This window comes from Quercus robur, chromosome 8, assembly GCF_932294415.1.
Source record: "Quercus robur chromosome 8, dhQueRobu3.1, whole genome shotgun sequence".
Classification (NCBI taxonomy): Eukaryota; Viridiplantae; Streptophyta; class Magnoliopsida; order Fagales; family Fagaceae; genus Quercus; species Quercus robur.
The window spans coordinates 65089687-65110212 of record NC_065541.1 but is presented as its reverse complement, the minus strand read 5'-3'; the positions used below and the strand labels follow the sequence as shown (position 1 = coordinate 65110212).

At 33.9% G+C, this 20526-nt stretch overlaps 2 protein-coding genes across 3 annotated transcripts; one reads left to right on the top strand and one right to left on the bottom strand.

The window, feature by feature from the left end:
• Positions 1-1314: 1314 nt before the first annotated feature.
• LOC126697713 (nuclear pore complex protein NUP88) lies at positions 1315-11274 on the top strand. Of its 2 annotated transcripts, XM_050394797.1 has the most exons (9): positions 1316-1731; positions 3078-3229; positions 3526-3648; positions 5031-5175; positions 5895-5956; positions 6417-6633; positions 7112-8029; positions 8795-9044; positions 10650-11274. In XM_050394797.1, exons 1-9 carry the CDS (start codon positions 1444-1446, stop codon positions 10913-10915), a joined length of 2421 nt encoding a protein of 806 aa, XP_050250754.1. In that variant the 5' UTR covers positions 1316-1443; the 3' UTR covers positions 10916-11274. The 2 variants fall into 2 exon arrangements, with proteins under 2 accessions (XP_050250755.1, XP_050250754.1); XM_050394798.1 differs by lacking the exons at positions 5031-5175; positions 5895-5956 and having other exon boundaries at positions 1315-1731.
• A 1510-nt stretch (positions 11275-12784) lies between these two features.
• Positions 12785-20004, bottom strand: LOC126697712 (cytochrome P450 90A1). The gene is made up of 8 exons (XM_050394796.1): positions 19128-20004; positions 18286-18435; positions 17382-17627; positions 14073-14159; positions 13871-13949; positions 13360-13466; positions 13143-13273; positions 12785-12942 (listed from the first exon to the last, which is right to left on the bottom strand). The coding sequence occupies exons 1-8, from the start codon at positions 19641-19643 to the stop codon at positions 12831-12833; spliced, it is 1428 nt and encodes a 475-aa protein (XP_050250753.1). The 5' UTR covers positions 19644-20004; the 3' UTR covers positions 12785-12830.
• Positions 20005-20526: the final 522 nt, after the last annotated feature.

Genomic DNA, 20526 nt, shown 5'->3' with positions numbered 1-20526 from the left:
AACAAAGTCCAAATGTTGGGTTTACACCCGCCAAAATGTGAGCCCAAGATCTATATTTACTTCGCTAGCTTGGCACTTTGATTTATTTAATACGTGTTTGGTATGCATAATAATTGCCTTTATGTTTTTCATCATGATTTTAAAAACCGAACTGGAGACAAAATTGGATTTGCCTCCAATTCCCCTTTTTCTGGTTATTTTTGGTATTGGATCAAACTGGCATCTAACTCCTAGTTGAACTCTTAGTAGAACCGGCCGGTTTGGTCCAGTTTTTAAACAGTGTTCCTCATTCAATTATGGAATCGAATTTTGTTCATTTTCCATCATAATAGTGATTTACCTAAAGACATCTACTCCTTCAATTGTCATGTTATTCATGTCTAAATCTCCATCATTAACTACAATTTTAACAACCGTTCAAAATGTGAACATGTTTTTTATCATTCAAAACCTTTTATTTTCATTGTCAAATCATATACACATGTTTAGATGCTAAGATATTGAGGTTTTACAAGTGTAAATATAGTTATATAAATAAATAAAAAGGTAAAATATTTAAATACGAGGTTTTATTTTTCGTATACCAAAGGTTTTATTTTTCGTATATATATATATATAGAGAGAGAGAGAGAGAGAGAGAGAGAGAGAGAGAGAGAGAGAGAGAGGTTTCTGGATACAAATGTGGATTGAAAATGAGTCGGGTAGATTGGTTTGAACTTAGTTTAGGTCTAGTGCATTGGACTCGATCAGATGGTAACACATGTCCAAAAGTGGACACGTGTCACCTTCTTAACGAGTCTAAAATCAATTGACCCAAGTCTAACCCGATTGGCTTTGGATCAAATCAAGTTTAGATTCTAAAATGAGTTTATTCTAACATATTGCAAAATCTATCACCTAGGTTCTTAAGGGTCAAGTCAACATTATTTATTTATTTATTTATTTTGAGAAACTGGTGAAAATGATTTAACTTCATATTTTTGTTCACAAGCAAAAAAAAAAAAAAAAAAAAAAAAAAAAATTAACCTCGATAATATTGTATTTGTCTTTTTTGCAACATAAATAAGAGAGAGAGAGAGAGAGAGAGGAAAAAAAAAAAAAAACACTCCATGGTTTTCCTTCGGAGTTGGGTGGATTATCCAATCCGATTCCATTTTTGCAAGGTCTTCTAAAAGAACGGATAACGGCAAGTCGTACATAAATAATTTGCTAAAAGTTGTATTCCCGGTTTTTCCAAAAGTAATTTGTTTGTAGAAAAAGCAACGGCGTCGTTTCCTGCAAACTCATTCTCTTTCATCTACGTTCTACCTCTTCTTTCTTAGAAAAAAAGAAAGAAAAAAGAAAAGAAGGATCCAGGGCTCCCCGCGGTCTCACTCTCTCACAGCACAGCTGAGAAAAGAAACCGAGAGAGAGAGTAAAAGCAAAATAAAACAAATAAAAAAAATGAGGTTCAACTTCGACTTACAGGATCCGAATTTAACACAAAGGCGTTCCGTCACGCCCAAAGAAGAAGTGGAATGGGTTCCCCTTCAGAACCACCCAATCTTCTCCTCCTCCACCACCGAAGACCACGCTTCCACCTCCGCCACGTCATCGCCGCGAAACCTTTTGGCCTGGGACGGAGCCACCAGGCTCTACTTCTGGGACTCCAACAAACACTGCCTCCATCGCATCTCTATCCGACTCGGCGAACCCCAACCTACCTCCGTCCTCGCCTCTTCTCCCTCTAAGGTCCTCTCTCTCTCTCTCTCTCTCATTAATTTTAAAAATATTTTTGTTTTTCTTTTTAATCTTTTCAGCACAGTAGAGCTATTTGTGAGTTTAGATTAGAGAAACTAGAAAGTGTGGAAAATCTTAATGCAATGGAAATTTGAAATTAAAGTTATTTTAAAGACTTTTTTACAGCAATCAAATGTGGAGTTTTAGGGCTTCAACTCGGCAGCTGTTGATAATACTCTCATAAGTTTTTATGTGATGAGGAATGGAAACACATCACATCAGTTGAATTGTTTAGAATTGAATACAATTCACACCGTTATGGTATTGTATATTGTAGCAAAGAATCATCTTAAAAAGAAAAGAAAAGAAAAAAGAAAGATATAAAAAATTGTGCTCATTTAATGAAACTTGTTGTGGAATCTTCATTATATTATGGAATTTATTGTGGTGAGGAATTTAATTGCAAGAATGCTTACTCATTATGGTATGGTATAGTGTGGGGGATTATGAAACTTGTTGAAGAATTGAACTCGTTTTCGTTGATTTTTAGCTAAAAGTCTAGTAAATATTGATTGATGTGTGATCATATGAATGGACTATCTTTGTAACTTCCATTTTTTTTTATTGAAGCTAAAGTTTTATGAGATCATTGTGGGGCTAAGCAGGCTTTTTGGTATAGAATAATGCTAGGAAGTCAAGGTACGGAATTAGCAATATTAGTGCCATTAAAACAAGACGTAAGAGGGACGGTGCAACACAGTAGGGTAAAGTGATTGTTGGGGTGGCATCTGTGAAGGAGGAGGTAGGCTAATAATTGCACCATTACGAGGTAGTAGGAATCATTAAAATGAAATATGTGTTCTTGTTTTGTTTTTCATTTTTAATATAAGTAGTCCCATTTTTGGTTTCTGTAAGATGCTGAAAGTATTGAATTCTGCAAAAGAAAAAGAAAAGGGGGGTGGAGGAGGAGGGGTGACAACCAAGTAGCTGAGCACATAGAAGCACAGAAGACTAAATATAATAGATAGTTCCATCTTGTTCAATATGCATAAACTATAGGGAATGATGTATCTGATTTCATGCAATTGTGACTTGACATAGAGTGGAGTAGTGATGTAGAATTCATGCAGCCCAACCTGAGTGGCAGGTAACTTAGGATAAAGTCTTAAAGAGTTGAGTTGAGCAGTATTGTTGGTTTGGAACAATTGTTTAAGCTAAGTGCAGTGGCTGTGAAAATTCTTGGTAGGTGTCTTTTTTAAATACCCGGTATTTTTTCCTCACATGCTTGGATACCTATGTTGATTCTTTTTTTGCATTTAGCTTGCAGTGCTTTGTTGATAATATCAGTAATTTAATAGGTATTGCAAGCAGATGTGCAGCTCAACTTTGTGGTTCATAAAATCTCCATCAATAGGAATGGATCTGCGATATTACTTGCTGGTTCAGATGGTTTATGCGTCATGTACCTTTATGGGCGTAATTCTACTGAAGAGAATGCCATAATTTGCAGGTACTAGCGATATGTTGGCATTTGTTTTCTCTTATGCATATGTGTTTGGGTTGTTTCTGGAAGCAACGCTTAGTGAAATGAATTGTGACTTACACCGGCACCTAGATTGTATTTTGAAATATTGTTCGGGGAATCATATTCTAATAGGAAAAGTAAACTTCATACAATGTGCATATTGGTGTGATATATTCTATGTGTTCTAGGATATTATAGAACTATTACTATTTTTTTTTAAAAATAATTTTTTCGTCTTAAAGTTTCTTATAGGTACCTTTTTGTTGCTAACTAATCTACAGGACTGTTACTGTTGGTTCACAACTCTATTCCAATGGCTCCAATGCCATACGTATGCTACAAGTTTCATGGCACCCATATAGTGACACCCATATGGGAGTTCTTTCTTCAGATTCAGTTTTCAGGTATTATTTATTATTATTTTTTAAATATTTATGATGATTCACATTCTAGCATAGGCATCGGCATGCATGTTACAACAATAACACCGTAGTCCCAAATTTTTTGGGTCGGTTATGGATCATCAACAAGATTAATTTGGGTCGGCCACATGTATTCTTTTCTGTCATTATATTCTATTCGAAATCATAGAGTTTGTTGACTTACTAAATTGATACGTCCATCTAACTACTTCTTACTAATGTTATTGTTGGTCTCCCTCTACCTTTTTTGTTCCCTTCACTTGAATCAACTCACTATCTCTTACCAGTGAATTTTAATCGCTCTCCTGTGCACATGACTAAACATTACAAGCAACTTTCCCTCATCTTTTTATTAGTAGAGGCCACCCCTATCTTTAAGCAGATTTCCTCATTTCAAATACAATATTTCAATGTATTTTCACTTATCCATCTTAACATTCTCGTTTTAGCTACACTCATTTACGAATATGTTGCTTCTTATTAGCCCAACATTTAGTACCATAGAGTATAGCTAGTCTTATGGTGGTCTTATAAAATTTTCCCTTTAACTTAATAGGTATTCTACGATTATACAATACTCTTGATGCGCTTCTCCATTTCATCAACCCTACTCTTATCCTATGATTCATATCCTCTTCAATCTCTCCATCTTTATAGATTATTGATCCAAGGTATCGAAAGGTCTCGCTCTTTTGTATCTCTTGACCATCGAGTCTTACCACCGCTTCATCTATGTTTCTACTTTTACTAAACTTTCCATGTGCACTCTTTTAGTCCACTTAATCAAAAGGCTTTAGATTTTACAGCGTCTCGCCAAATTTCAAAATTAGACTACATATTGTGAGGTCAATAATTGTATATACTGTAAAAATTTATATAAAGTTAAACAAATAATGTCGTATAATAATCTGGCATATGAACTATAGTTAATAATTGGAGATATTGTAAAAATTGGTTATTGTATTGAAAATTATAAATGATAGTCATGATCAGAAGAAGTAATTGTATTCATGGTTCAAAGTGGGTTTGCTTATCTTTTGGCTGATATGGGATTTGTTTGGATGACTAAGGCCTGATTCATCTCTTTTAAGCTTGCTTTACATTGTTACTCTTAAATCAATTGGTATAATTTATCTTTTATAGGGTGTATAAGTTTATACCATTATGGCAGTTTCCAAAACAGGTTTTGGTCATATATTACTTTTGTTTATGTCAGCTTATACTTGTGGCTTTCTCACCTTGCACATACTTTTGATAAACATGGCATTGTTTTATTAGGACCAATCCTTTTATAAACAATTATCTCTGGGTTTGATTGAGACTTATATTGTATTTACTTCTTTTTTTTTTTCATTTTCTTTTAGACTTTTTGATTTGTCGTCAGATCTGCTGCTACCAGAGCAAGAATATTATCTACAGCCCGTTGAACCCGGTAGATCCAGGAATGTCACATCAATCTGTCCTGTTGATTTTTCTTTTGGAGGTGACCACTTATGGGACAGGTTTAGCGTAAGTTCAGTTGAAACTCATAATGACATTTGATTCTTCATATATTCTTCGTAATGTATAAATCTCCACCCTCTCTCAAAGAAAGGGGGGAAAATAAAGAAGGAGATGTCACTGATGCTAATGGTACATTGGTGCTCCCTTTGCCTCGATTTGTCTTATTCTCTGTGTTTAATACTTTAATGTATGAGTTCATTTGCATTATGGTTCACCCAATACAAAAGGCTGTAGGTTCAAGTCAGGGAATCAGCCTCTCCAAATAAATTTGGGGATAAGGCTGCCTACCATTCACTTGACCACCCCCCCCCCCCCCCCCCCCCCCATAAAGCAGGAGCTTTCTCCACCGGGTACAACTGTTTTTTTGGTCCATGTCACCAAAAACACTTTGGATTCCACCCATAGTTTACTTGAAATTGTTTCTTGGCATAGATTGCAATTGATATTCCTGCTTAACTAAATCATCTGTTCATCTTTTGTTTCAGCTAATGCTTTCTTGAAATCAATGATCACATGTCATGTTCAAATGTGTTGCCTGTTGTTCTTGACTTTGTATGTTTTGATTTGAACTATTCTTACAACTTTCCTTTAACTGATCTTGTTTATGGTTGTGTAGCCTGCTCATCTTTTGTTATGTTGTTAGTTCCTTGTGCTTAGTTATAAAGAGTAGTGTTTTAATTTGTAACTACTAATTTAATTGGTTATCACTTTTACATCATGCGCAGGTTTTTGTGTTATACACTGATGGTTCACTTTACATCCTCTGCCCAGTTGTTCCATTTGGGAGGTACATGATTCCTTATGGTTTTTGTTTTATTTTTTCTCTATTAATATTTGTCAGATGTGCGAGGCTTACAGTTTTTTCTAGAGATAGTTATGGATGTTTACTAAAACATTTAAGAGATTTAAGATTCTTGAGATTCTTGAGATTGAGGGCTATATTTTGCCTATTACTATGTGAGACACAGTAAAGTTGGAGGCATCTTTTATGATCCACCCAGGAGCTTCCTTATCTGAAAATTCTTTATTATATTGGTTGCTCTATTTATGCTCATATTATATATTGCGTGGAATTATGTGGCAGATTACTTATTCCCCTTTGCATATTTTTGCCTCGGTGCTATCTATTAGACTGTGATACCCAGATGCTTTTTTGAAAGCTAATACACTAAGTTTGTTCCAGTTTGCCTGCTGGCTGACTATATATAAAAATCTGATTATTGATCAAATGTTTTATTTTGCAACAGTTTCTACAAATGGGAATCTATACTAGAGATATACAGTGATGCTCATACATTTGGACTGAAATCAGCCAATTCAACAGCTGTTAGTAATTCTAATCTGGCAATCTCTTGGTTGGAAGCAACGTTTCCTGAGTTAGCAAACCCAGAAGCAGAAGGGGGAGATCTGTCCATGCTTAGAGCTCATCCTTATGCTCTATTTGATGCATCAATTTCCTTGCAGGTACCTATATTTTCCTGCCAATGTTCCATGATGCTCCAAAATCTGTTAATTACTTATGCCAAACAGGGTATGGGATAGATGTGATGGACCTGTACCTAATGGATAGGTCCCAGAAGAGGAAGATTTGAAAAAAATTCTAGAAATTATTTTGTGGGCTAGTTTTTCACGCATTCTTTTGTTGCATGAATATTTAAAAATGTGAGATGCTATGAGACTTAGAACTCAGTATTGCTCTGTTTTAACATTGGAAAATTTTGAGAATTTAGATGGGTCAAGTGTATCTATGTCTACACACATTCACTTTAAATGTGCTGAGTTCTGTCTAAAGTTATGCTTTCATTCAAGTATAGCTGAATCATGCACAAATGAGTAACTGACATATGAAATGATATCTTATTGAGTTTTACTTTAAAACTTGGCCTTGTTTATTCCAATGTTTCCAAGAAGCCAACTGAGTTTCATAATTGTAATTTTATAGGGGCCTCTGCAGAAGGTATGTCATGGTGGAGATGAAAATTTAGCAGTTCGGGGTGCTGAATGTGAAGGCCGTGCTGTCAGTTTTCTTTATAATTTAGTTAGCAAAGACTCAATTCTGGTGACTGCCTGGAGTGGTGGGCAATTGCAAATAGATGCCTTGGCTGATGAAATCCAGCCAGTTTGGAATCTTGACAGTCCACCTCGTCTTCGTGTTGATCCAAATGACCAAGTTCTTGGTCTTGCTATGATTTGTGAATCGATTGAAGGGGAACTTCCTATTGTGAAGCTTGATCAACCACTTGACCATACTTTTTGGTTGGGCCATCCACCCCCTCTGTTGAGACTGGCTATAGTGGATTTAGCTCTGCCAAGGGAAACAGATAGTGGTTCTCTTATCATGCTGTTTGCTGATCCCCTTATGCCAGAAAGATTATTTTCCCTTCACGAAGGAGGGATAGATTCAATAGTGTTGCATTTTCTACCATTTACCAATCAGACTAGAGGCAAGGATGAGACCATGAGAACACCCTCAGTGCATCCTATTCTAAGTACATGTCAAGGAGAAAACCCTGTGCAGTCTCCACTCTGTGGTTTTGTGTCTTTATCGGATTCGTTTGGATATTCATGGATTGTAGGAGTTACTGTTTGTCAAGAATGTGTTGTGCTAGAAATGAAAACTTGGAACCTTTTGTTGCCTATGCATGTTGATATGGACAAGTCCATTAGTTTGCAAGAACAGAAAGAGAGAGATATACCAGATATTATAAGCAAAGAACTCCTTCTTGGACCTAAGGCTATTCTTCTTCCACAAGCCCAACCAAATCTACGTTCTGTTGCTGCTGACTCTATTGAAGGTCGGCAAACTCTACATCAGTACTTCAAGCTTTTCCATGAGAATTATGTGGAGTATGCACATAAGGTAAGAACTTACAAACCAAAAAACATGCAATAACCACTTTTTTCTCTGACAAACCGATACCTTTACAATAGGAACTCATCAAAATATTTGGTCCATCATCTTGATCTTAGGGCATAATTAGGTTTCAAGATCTTACTTCATTTTTAAACCACTATTGTGTATTCTGTGAGGTTCTACATTTAAAACATGGAGAAGAATTTTTCCATTAATGAAGCAAAAAATATCAGTTGAAGGTTGTTAGTTTATGAACTACCCAGTGACTATGAAGTCCCAAAACTTAGGTGAGCTACAGCTAAGACTAACACTTCTTGGAGATGAATAAGACAGTTATTAATAATCACTAAAGCAGTCCAACTTTTTAGCAAGACTGCTTTAAGGATGGCACTGCATTGGTAACTGTGGTTCTAGGAAGCATGAACACTTCATTTGGGGTGTTGTACCTGCCATATCGTGTTATAATTTTTCAAAAATTGCTCATGTTGCCATGTCATACCGGTGTCCTTGCTTTCTAGCTGTGGTTGAGGCATCGGGGGGTATAGTTACAATATTTAAAATACCATACATTTTGCAGTTCTGTAGTCTTGAGACTTATGATTTCATAAATGTTCATCATTGTCTTGCATTGTTCATACCTGGAATAACTTGATTTTGCAAGAAGACGCTGCACAATATTTAACTGTTGTGAGTTCAAGAATGATATTTAATCAACGTCCTTCACACACCAACCCGCGCCCCCCCCCCCCCACAACAACCACATTTTTCTAGGTTCACTTTGAGATCAAGCATCATGGGCCTCAGTTGAAGAGGATAATTGATGACCAGCATGCTCGTTTAGTTGGTGCACAGAGAAAGCTTCAGAAAGTTGAGGATAAGCAATCAAGTTTGGAGGAGAGGATTGATCTTGCAACCCAGCTGCACAATTTTCTGGAGCAGCGTTTGCAACGGTTGAGAAGCTTGCCTGGTGTTCACAAAAAACCACTTTCCAGGGCAGAGCGAGAATTCAAGTCTGAGCTTGGTAATGATATATTTTATTTTTTGTCCATCATAATTACTGGGATGAAATTCTTTGAAAGAAATAGTTCAAAAATATGAATTTCCCTAGCATGGTAGCTCAATTTTGTTGCTTATATAATAATTCAAACTATCATGATTCACATTACTTGCTGAAATAATTGCTTAAGCTCTTAAATTTTCCTAGGGAAAAAAAGAATAATAATTCCAATATTTTGGGGATATATTGAAGATAGAAATATTCTAATAAAATTGGAATGATATAAAGAGGATAGAAATTAATTTATGATTGTCTTTTGACATAGGATGACCAGAAAAGAAGAACAAGACAAGTCCTCTACCTGAAACCCTAGGCTTCATCACCTAAAAGTTGCTTGAAATCACCATTTTAGAATCTACCTGAAACCCTAGGCTTCATCACCTAAAAGTTGCTTGAAATCACCATTTTAGAATCTACCTGAAACCCTAGGCTTCATCACCTAAAAGTTGCTTGAAATCACCACCAAGTGTAGGAAAACATGTCAAATAAAAATTTATATTCAAATTGCACTGCTTCAAGCCACTGCCAGAGCCTTTTTTAATAATAGGCTTCAAGGATTACATTAAGGCACAAGTACATCCAATGGCGGCTTCAGGAATTTTTTCCGGGATGGTAATTAAAAAACTAAAATTATACAAAATTTATTAAAAAGATAACTTCATACATTAACAAAAAATATAAAGCAAATACATGAAGTTTATAATTTCCTTCTACGAACTTTTATATTTTTAAATCGTTAATGACAATTTCATTATCAACGCTACAAGTTATGTCTCTTTCAAATTTTAGATTAATAAAAATTTTCTTAGGCTTTTTCTTTTTGCTTTAAAGGGCCTAATATATTGTTAAAAGGGACCAAAGTTTAATTTTGTTGGGCCTAAAAAAATTTAGGGTGGTCACAATTTTCTTTAAGGGGAGATGAATCATAAAATTTTTACTTATTCATCTTAACCTTTCTCATTTCAATTACACTTATATGAATTTATAGCCAAAAGCTTTGTAGCTGAATTGGCACCTCCCCATGTACAAAGTGCTTGGAGGTCTAGGAGGGAAAGAGTTCGAAATGCGGGGTTAGCAGCATGTTGTAATTATTTATAAAAAAAAAAAAAAACTTATATGAATTCATATGCTGCTTCTTCCTATCAAAGCCTTTTTCTATGATTTAATATTTACAATTTTTAATTTTATGTTTACATATGAGTGTGTGTGTAAATAATATTTATAGATTACTACCCCATGTACAAAGTGCTTGGAGGTCTAGGAGGGAAAGAGTTCGAAATGCGGGGTTAGCAGCATGTTGTAATTATTTATAAAAAAAAAAAAAACTTATATGAATTCATATGCTGCTTCTTCCTATCAAAGCCTTTTTCTATGATTTAATATTTACAATTTTTAATTTTATGTTTACATATGAGTGTGTGTGTAAATAATATTTATAGATTACTAACTAATGATGATTCTGGTTGATTTATTGGGCCCCCTTTTCTTTTTCAAATTTTCTATTATAATTTGGCATTTTGATAGCAGTTCATTTACATACCTTTTGTTTTTTTTGTTGTTGCTATGTAGAGCATTTTTCAGGAGTTGAATTGGATGCTTTGCACTCTTCGATTGATGCTTTAGCTGCAAGGCTAAGAAGGCACACACAATCTCCAAAGGGGAATTTATCGAACCAACAAAGGCAAATGTCAGGGAAGAAGAATCTTGCCCATGATGTCCATATCTCCCAGCTGAAATCCTCACTTGAGAAACTTTCACTTGTCAATAGTGAGAATTCGAAGAGGGTTAAGATTGTTGAGTCTGCATTGAAAAGCCAAGAAAGCAGCAGATTCTGAAACCTGCCCTACCGTTTTGATCATGCTTTTCAATTATAGAAGCATGTTCTTGGTCTATGGTGCTTGGGTGTTTTGCACTTAGCATTGCAGAATTTCGCGACAGTTGAATGAAAAATTTATTAAGTTCTTTCAAACTCAAGCGATAATTTCTGTATGTTTTTAGAGGCAGATGATTTTGAGTATAGGACTTGAAGTCTGTAGAGAAATGTCAATTCCTTGGTCTTCGGTCTTTACTGCTGAGAAATGTTAATTCCTGTTACTAACTTGCTAGAACGTGATTGGAATATGATGATTTATGTAGGAGCGTTATTACTGATGTCATTCCTTAGAACATGATTTCAAAATTCATGATTTTACAATTTACAGGAGTTTCTTTTTCCTTTTTTTCCCTATTTTCTGGATCACATAAACCAATGAATTAAATTAATTAATTGGACATTCAAAAACCCATAATAAACGTGTAATTATCTTAGCAACCATCTCAAAACTACACTCCAAAAATAATAATAATAATAAACGAGAAAACCAAAAAAGGGTTTTTAATTTTGCTTCTTCCTGCTTAATTTTTTTTTTTTTTAATAATAATAATCTAATCCTTTCCTGTTATAAAAATTTCTGGCTTACCTTGGAGTTAATGGTGGAAGGAGTATGTTTTGCAACAATCTTGGCACAAAGTACCAACGTGCAACTTCCTTCTAAGAACATATGGCACCGCTAATAGATCTGCATCTGGGTTCAAATATTAAAACTTCAGCTTCCAATTAAAATCTTTTAAATATTACATTATTTGTAACACACATCATTACATTCTAAAGTACTAAACTTGTATATTGAATTGTCTTTATAGTATCCGCTACTACAGTAAGCTATCTATGAAACCCAAGTAAATGTCATTATTTAGTTCATATATCAGTGTTTTGTTGAGGCAATTCAAAACAAAAGTGACTTTATTGTTATTGTGTGGAACAAATGATCTAAAGTTGCAATCTCACCTACATCATAAATCAATTATATATCTTAATCTTTTTTTTTTTTTTTTTTTTTTTTTTGAGAAAGAATTATATCTTAATCTGATGGGCAAAGAAGGTAATTTCATGTTAGTTAATGTTATGACTTATGACACAAGGGTTATTACTTATTATTATTAAGTAGTTTTACTTAGTTCTATCTATTTAATAAACATAACACAAATATAACTCGTTTCAACTCATTTAAAAATACTAACAAGATTAATATATTTTGCTCCAACAAGTTGTCTGCACATTTTTAAAAAAAAATTCCCGTTCCCATGTTTAGCATTTAAAAAAAAAAAAAAAATCCAATATAATTTTAATATATATAATGTACGTTCCATAATAATTGTTTAATAATTTTTTTTTATTAATAGACCAATAAATCTATCAGTTTATAGGCTAAGTTCAAACCTTAAATATTTTATTCAACACGTTATAGATTTAGATAAACTAGCACCGCCCATATTGTCACTCACTCGTGGGTTCCTCCTTTCTCACCTTCAGGCTTCAGTGCTTCGTGGGCTGGAATCTTATTACTTTTTGTACTAGCAAATCAATTTGTTTAAACTCGGCTCTTAATTTTCAAATAATAAGAAGGCCCACGTTCCTAAAAATCCAACCAAACCCGATTCTTAAAATTAAAAAAAAAAAAAAAAAAAAAAAAAAAAAAAAAAAAAAAAAAAAATCCAACCAAACCCAACCTGATAAGGAAGTGAAACAGAACAATATATTGATACCGCTGCTCTAAACATTTGGACAAAAATAATCTACATATATATATATCACATATATATATATATGCTACTAAGCTAATAATTTGATTTTATTAGTAATAATGTCTTGAACATATATTGACTTCTTTTTTTTTTTTTTTTGGGTTTCTTCTTCACATATCTTGGCTCTTAGTCTTTACACAGCTTAGTCACATTCCGCCGTTGCACATTGATAGGGTACCGCTTCTGCGTCCGGGTTGTCGGGAAGAAAACCAACTTATCATCCTCAGCCGGAACCCAACTGCCAACAATTTAGGCCAAATTAGTTCCCAAAAAAAACCTAATTGCACATTCTTTAAAAAAAAAAAAATACATTTTAAGGTGACAAGGGTCCAACCCTTACACGTTTCTATTGTAAACATCAGAAAATGCGCTATTTGACTTAAAATGTCATTGGCAAACTAACGCACAATTTGGACATCGATATTGTATGTGCTATACCTGAATTGAGTGACAAGTTGATGAAGGAAGACAGAGAGTATTACTCTAGCAAGTTCATAACCAGGGCACAACCTTGGCCCTCCTCCAAATGGCGTAAACACATTCCCTGTGCTTGTTGCTCCAGAATTGCTCTATTCAAATTTGATGATCAATTAGCAATAAGTACAAACAAGAAATGCATGTTTGTGAGTGAGGGGGGAGAGGAAGAGAGAGTTACCTGCCACCTCCATGGATTAAAAGTGCGAGCATCTTTGAAGTGGTCATGGTCCAAATGTACAGCTCGAAATGATGCAAAAACCTTCCATCCCTTAGGAATTGTATAACCTGCTTGCATATGAGTTGATATTTAAGGCCCTTGTTACCAGTTAATTCCATAATACGATATAATTTCAACCCTCCTCTACGATAAATACTTCTTATCAATAGGTTAAGACATTAATTAATTTTTGGTGTAGGCAGGATTCGAATTCCACATCTTATTCAACAATAAAAAAATTTATGAGTTGAGCTAACTGGAAGTCTGAAAGTCTAAAACCCACACCATTATTAACTTTATTACTAATTGATGATTTATGTCTTATCACTGGTTGAAGACATCTTTAGCCAATAGCCTAATATTAACTTTTAGTCATGGGCTTGATAGTTACCCCCATGTTACACAATTGTGCCCACCACGCAGCACTAGCTTGATAAAAAAATATGAGAAATCATGATAAGGATTTCCTTACCCTTTATATTGATGTCTGTCATTGCTCGCCTGAATATCCCACTAATTATGTTTGCGACCCGCAGAGTTTCATTGACAACCTAAAAAAATCATAAACAGGAAAAATAAAATTTAAAAAAAAGGGTACCCCAGCAATCGAATTAAAATCAAAATGTTGCTATCTTTATTTATTGTTTGTGGGATTCATTAAACAATGAACTTACACATTGAGTGAACGGCATAGACTTATAATCGCTCCATTCAAGAGCCTCCATCTCACTCTTCCTCGCTCTAATTTGGTCGTGCTCTTCCTGTCAAAAACACCATAAACATGACCATTTGACCAGTTTTATAAATGAGCAAGGCTAAGAAGACAAAAAAAAAAAAAAAAACCTCAAAATCTTTTCACATTTTTTAACCATACCCAACATATCATAGCATTATTAGTAAAACAACTTATGCAAAGTTTTGTTTCTTTTAACTTAAAAAAGGTAAGAGTACAAGGAATTAATGGGACTAATTCTATTAGAATTGATCAACATTATATAGCATATACACAACAATTCTTGTTTAAATTGGCCTCTTAGGCCTGTTTCTCAAAAAAAGTTTGACATCATTTTCTCATTTATCGATGAGTCCAACTTTGGTAAGGATAAGAATGAGGTGCAAAATTCATATATTACATCATCTAATAAAAGATTATCATATCAATTTTTTACTTAAAACTTAATACATTCTACCTAATACCACCACGTTAACATTTTATTTAAAACTTGAAATAGTGTTTATTGAGATATTTTCACATGTGATTAGATGTATTTTATGTTTTAGTAATATGATAATGGGTGGGTAAACAAAAGAATTCACTATAAAGGCCCGTATGTTACTGTGATTTAAACAATAATTTTTAATATTTAAATAACATTACATATATTTTCACACATTTTTTCACATATACGTATTTCCAAAAAATACAAATAACGTTACTAGAAGTCTCTTACTAAGTAGGTCCTAAGTTTTTATAAATTTAGGAGGTGTTTGGTACTATTGTTTAAACAATAGTTTTTAATATTTAAACATCACAACACATATTTTTACAACACGTTTTAACCCACACATAAACAATGATACTAAAAACCCCTTTCCAACGGGCTAAATCTCCTTATCAATAAGGACTCACAATTTTGAAATATTTTGTGAAATTTTCGTAAGCATGTAATCATGATGTGAATCACATGTGAACTGCATGTACTCATTGATGTGAATCACATGTGAACTGTGATGCGGCATTTGAAAGGATGAGCACAAGGCCAACTTTTTCTTTTTACTTTCTTGAACAAATCTCATTTCATTTGGATTGAATTCAAGTCTTTATTTAATATATTTTTGTGGGCCTGTCAACTGTGATGCTCCTTTGAAAAATTGAGATTGAAATAGTAGATACTAGATTACTAGGCTAGGCTCATAGCCAATTCTGATTAAACGTTACAGTGTCTTTAAAGCCCATTTAACACTTTGTGTTGGAAAAAAAAAGGCCCAGCATTAACCATGTGTGTACCCTTTGATAATCCAACGGTGACAATTCAACCAAATCAAATCCTAGGAATCAAAATTCTACACTACACTAAACTGGGTGTTGCACAAAGTGACTACAACATGACATCATAATCTGTCTTTGATTTCACACCGTCCGATTTTCAATGGTCCTCGAAATCAGTACCAAACGTTTTCCAATGACCCACATAGGGGACCCAACAATATGCTTTTAATACTCACAGAGAGAGTTAATGACAGAAATGCCCCTACTAGTTGCACGTGAGGGAAGGGTATTTTTATTTAAAGGTGAAAAGGCCCATTTGTGGTCAAAAGGGTACAAGTGTGATCTTTGATACTGACACGGTCTGGGTATTGAAACAGCGCATCTTTGAAGTCTGAAGATGAAGTTGAAGGTGTGTGTGAGAGAGAGGCGTGCAGTTTGGGAAGCTATCATTTTGTCCGTTGGTTAGACGAATGTTGCTTCTACTACTTTGACTTCACCATTTGTACTTTGCCCACTCCTCTACTCTACTTTTGACCACGTAGTTGTAACGCTTTCCAACATTTTTACGCACTTTACTAGAAAATTTTAAAAAGTATAATCTAATTTTCATAGGACCCGTTTAGGAAATGAATTTAAATAACCGTTTTTAATTTTTTTTTAAATATATGTGAGTAAAAATATATATAAAAATACGTATGATGTTATTTAAAAACTGAAAATATGTGTTTAAATTTGCATACTAAGACTTTATTTATTAGAGCGGTGCTAAAAAGCTGAATCTCCTTTTGCCTTATACACCTCACATAATGCTCCATAAAATTTTGGTTTTTTTTTTTAATCATGAAATTATTAGAGTAATTTTAGAGTAGCACATCTCATAATGTTACATTTTTCCCTATCAAAAAAAAAAAAAATGTTGGACTTTGTGCGTTTTGGAAATGATTATTAATCACTACATCTTTAAAATGGAGCAAACAGCCAAACAAACCATTGATGGAAGCTTTCATCCCAAAAAAAAATAAAAAATAAAAAATAAAAACAGAAAAAAGCAAATAAGAAACATGGGTTAGGTCAGGTCGGTCAAGATAAATATTAATTCAATTTAGAATATCCTAATTTAGGACTAATGCTTTTTTTTTTTTTTAAGAAATTTAGGATTAATGTTCAGTTGTTGTTGTATACCTGTATTTTTACTTAATTTATTTTTTAAATAAAATATGCCTTAATAATAGTTTTGGATAGTAGGGTTCTAAAAAAAGAAATAAAGTGAGCAATATTTTAAAATATTAGAACTGTTAACAATGAAGTTTCAGTTTTCTTTTCACTCACAAGTATAATAATCTTTGATTAAAAAAATCTAACTAAAGTTGTAATAAGTTACTTTGTAAAAAGATAATATTTAATACTAATATATATTGAATCACACAATGATGTGCTAAAGAGAAATCATCCAAATGCCAAATGCACCTACTCCTAACTCTTAAGCGGCCAGAGACGTCATTTTACCTCCTTTTTTTACCAAGATAATAAGACGCATATTGCAGTGTAATTAGTGGAAAGAATCAACGTTTCGTACTAACCAAACAAAATTCTTAAAAAATCAACGTTTCGTACTAACCAAGCTCGTGCGGTGTTGTCATAAACCCAAAAAGTAATTAAGACATGCTCAAGTACTAGTTTGATTTGTCAAGCACAAACAGTGAAAGAACCCTGTGTAGCTCTTTTTATCTTACCGCGTTTCAATTTTCATCTTTCATTTTGTTTCGTCTCTTTGTAACCGCGTCCAAAGTGAATGGATGAGGATTTAGATAATGAAAATGAGGTTCATAGTGAAGCAAAGCATGTATGCATTTTTTGTTTTGTGGGGGCTGTTATAGGCCCATGAGAGGATAGTGAATTATTGGCAACATAGAATAAACCGCCGAAAGATAAAGTGAAAAAAAAATACAAACGTGGCGGCAGATAGAGAGTGAGATAGAGAAAAAGAACACACCTTGAGTTGAGCTAGAGCAAGAGGTGTCTCAGTGAGAAACTTAACAGCAAGAGTCATAATAGTAGAGGTGGTTTCATAGCCTGCAACAAGAAGAGCTAGCAAGAAATCCACAATCTGTTCGTCTGAGAATCCATCATCCCCAGCTAATAGGGCTTCTAACATGTCGTTCTTTCTCTCTCCTGCTTCACTCCCTTTCCTTCTTTGCCTCACTATCAAGCTTAATGCCTCTGCCACCTTAGTCCTAGCCTTCAACACAGAATGATTGTACAGAACTTATTAAGATATATTATAAACAAAACTCAATCCTCTAGATTATTTTTACCACATATATATACTTAAATTTGATTTTTTTTTTCCTTCTTTCTTACAACTTATTGAAGTGATAAAAAGTGATATGCAGTACAACATCATTTTTACTGTGACCATTCCTAACTTTTACTGGTATGACTTATGACACATAAGTCACATCCCAGTGAAAAATGTTAAAAGAGATTTGTTGCGTTTTAAACTTGGATTATCGAATAAATCATCAAAAATAATCATAGATTCTCTCTCTCTCTCATTCAAGTGGGCCAGAGTGAAGTGAGTGGAAATTTATGTGATCCTGTTATTTTCTTGGTAATTTTTTCTACTTCAATAACATAATTCTTAAAAACATAATGTTTTCAATGTGATGTTATCTAGCCATTGTTGTTTGTGACTACATAGATTCTATAACCAAATATCCACCATGTCTTTTGTTTATTCTGTGTGTATTTTTTGTAAAGAGAATAAGAAGATTGGAAAAGAAAAATTTTGCTTTTTTTTCTTTCATCAATTTCCTCGAAAACCAAATAAAGGGTTTTTATAAATAAATAAAAAATAAAAACAAATAGGTGTCACATAATTAGGAGAAACATAGTACTTTGATGGCTCTGCGGTAGGTGCCGGAGAAGAGAGGCAAAGCAACAGTGAAGAAACCTTCAATTACAAGTACATACTCCTTCCTTAGTGACTCAGTCCATTCACCAGGATCAAAGCTCATCAATTGCTTCACCGTTAACTCAAATGTTATCTACATTAAAATAAAACACACAAATATTATCTGCATATCATATATAACCTGAAAAATAAACTAATAAAGCAAAAAAAGTCTCTCCAGTTTGAATATCCCTTCCACTTCTTTTAGAGTTAAAACCCATAATAAACAACAAAAACAAAAAAGAAAAGCAAAGAAGAAGTGAAAGCGAGAGCATAACATATCACACTTAGAAAGAAATAGAGAAAAAGAGAGAGAGAGAGAGAGGAACATATTATTTTAGAGATGCGCATATGATGACCTAAAGAGTGACTTTTAGCCGTAAACTTTTTACATGCTATAACGTGCAGTACTGGCACGTATGTATTGTCACCCACTAGACATGGAATCTGAGTCACTTCCAATTGTTTAAACATGTAGTATAAGTGTATAACACAACCCATCATTTATACACAAATTAACTCTGAAAATTGTCCTCTCAATAATTTCTATAATATGCACCTGTTAGTCAAGAAGACAATATAATATGCACCTTGTACCCGATTTGAATTATGAAGGTGGAATTTCCTATAATAATATTCCACTACAAATTTAAGTCGGTACAACTATTTTACACAAAAAAAAAAAAAAAAAAAAACACACTTTTGAAAACAAATTTTTAAGGAAAAAAAAGTAGTTCCAAAATACTAATCACATGAAAAGCTAAAAACCCATTTCTTTGTACGTACCTTCTTGGCCTCCTCCATGAGAAAAACCCGTCCGGACCAAGAATCCAAATTGAGCCGGATCAACCGGTCTATGTCTTCCAAAAGATGGTCTCTAATAATGGACGAGTTAGCAAAGCTCATGGTTAGAGAATGCATTCTCTTATGAAGACCACCTTTCATGAGCAACAAAGAGTGCCTCCCCAACAAGTTTGATATCGAGGCCGGGTAGCTACACTCAAAAAGCTTCCCTTCGTTTTGCAAAATGAACCGGTTCGTTTCCGGGTCAGCCGAGAACACTGTTGGTTCGCCAAAAACATGGGTTGTGAATATGGGGCCGAACCGGGTCACCCTCTCATCGATAAAGGGTTCTGGGTTCTCAGTCTTGTAAGCTGAAATAAGCTGCAAAGTCTCACCAATAAAGGGAAGCCCAAGATTCCCAGGTGGTAATCTCAGCCTCCGGCAACGTGAGGAACGAAGAAAGAAGAAAAGGGTGGTAGAGAAAACCACAAAGAGAAGTGAATACAGAAAGACCGCCATGAAAAAGTTTCAGTTTTTACAGGGAAAATTGGTGTAGGTAACGCATGTGGGATATATAGGAAGCGTTTTTAAGAAGGGGTTAAAGTTATCAATAAGAGAGCATTAATGGGTGAAAGAGAGAGAGGAAAGGAAAGGAGCACACGGGTGGGTATCTGGGTTATCTATGAATCTAGAGAGAAAAAGAGATGGTTGTAAGAAAAGAAATTAATGTCTGGATACTTTGGAATCTGACAGGTTTCTTTTCAGCCAAAAAAAACCTTTCTTTTCTCTTTCTGTCTCTGAGGAGAGGATAAGACTTTGGGGGAAGAAATGGGAAAGAGAGAATTCTTTTTTTGTGTGTCGGAAAGATGAGAGGGTGGGGGGTGTTCAAGTGTGAATGTGTGTACAGTTTGAAAAAGTCTAGTGAAAAAAAAAAACAAAAAATAGCACAATTTGTGTCCAAATTATCACCTAGCGAGTTATAGTTGGTAAAAAAGTATTTTTAGTTGTACCTATTTTGGTGTCATTAAATTGCTCGTACAGTTTAAGAGGGTTAAATTTGTGTGTGTGTGTTTTGACTGTTTGATGGGATATTTGTGTAGTTGTGGTAATTAATTTTGAGTCAGTCAAAATATTTGTTGATCGACTTTTTTTTTTTTGAGCAAAAAAAAAAAAAAAAATAGTCGATCAACAAATGTTGTTATAGACTATTTTAATATAAAAAAATTAACAAATATTCTAAAGATATTGTTTTAAAAATTATATGAAAAAAAATTATAAAAGAAAATAATTAATTATTTTAACGGTTTTTTATATTTCTTATCAAAGTAGTGTTAAATTTTTTTTAAAATAATTTATTAACAATTGCCTTAAAAGTACCTGTTAATAGTATGCATTTATAAAA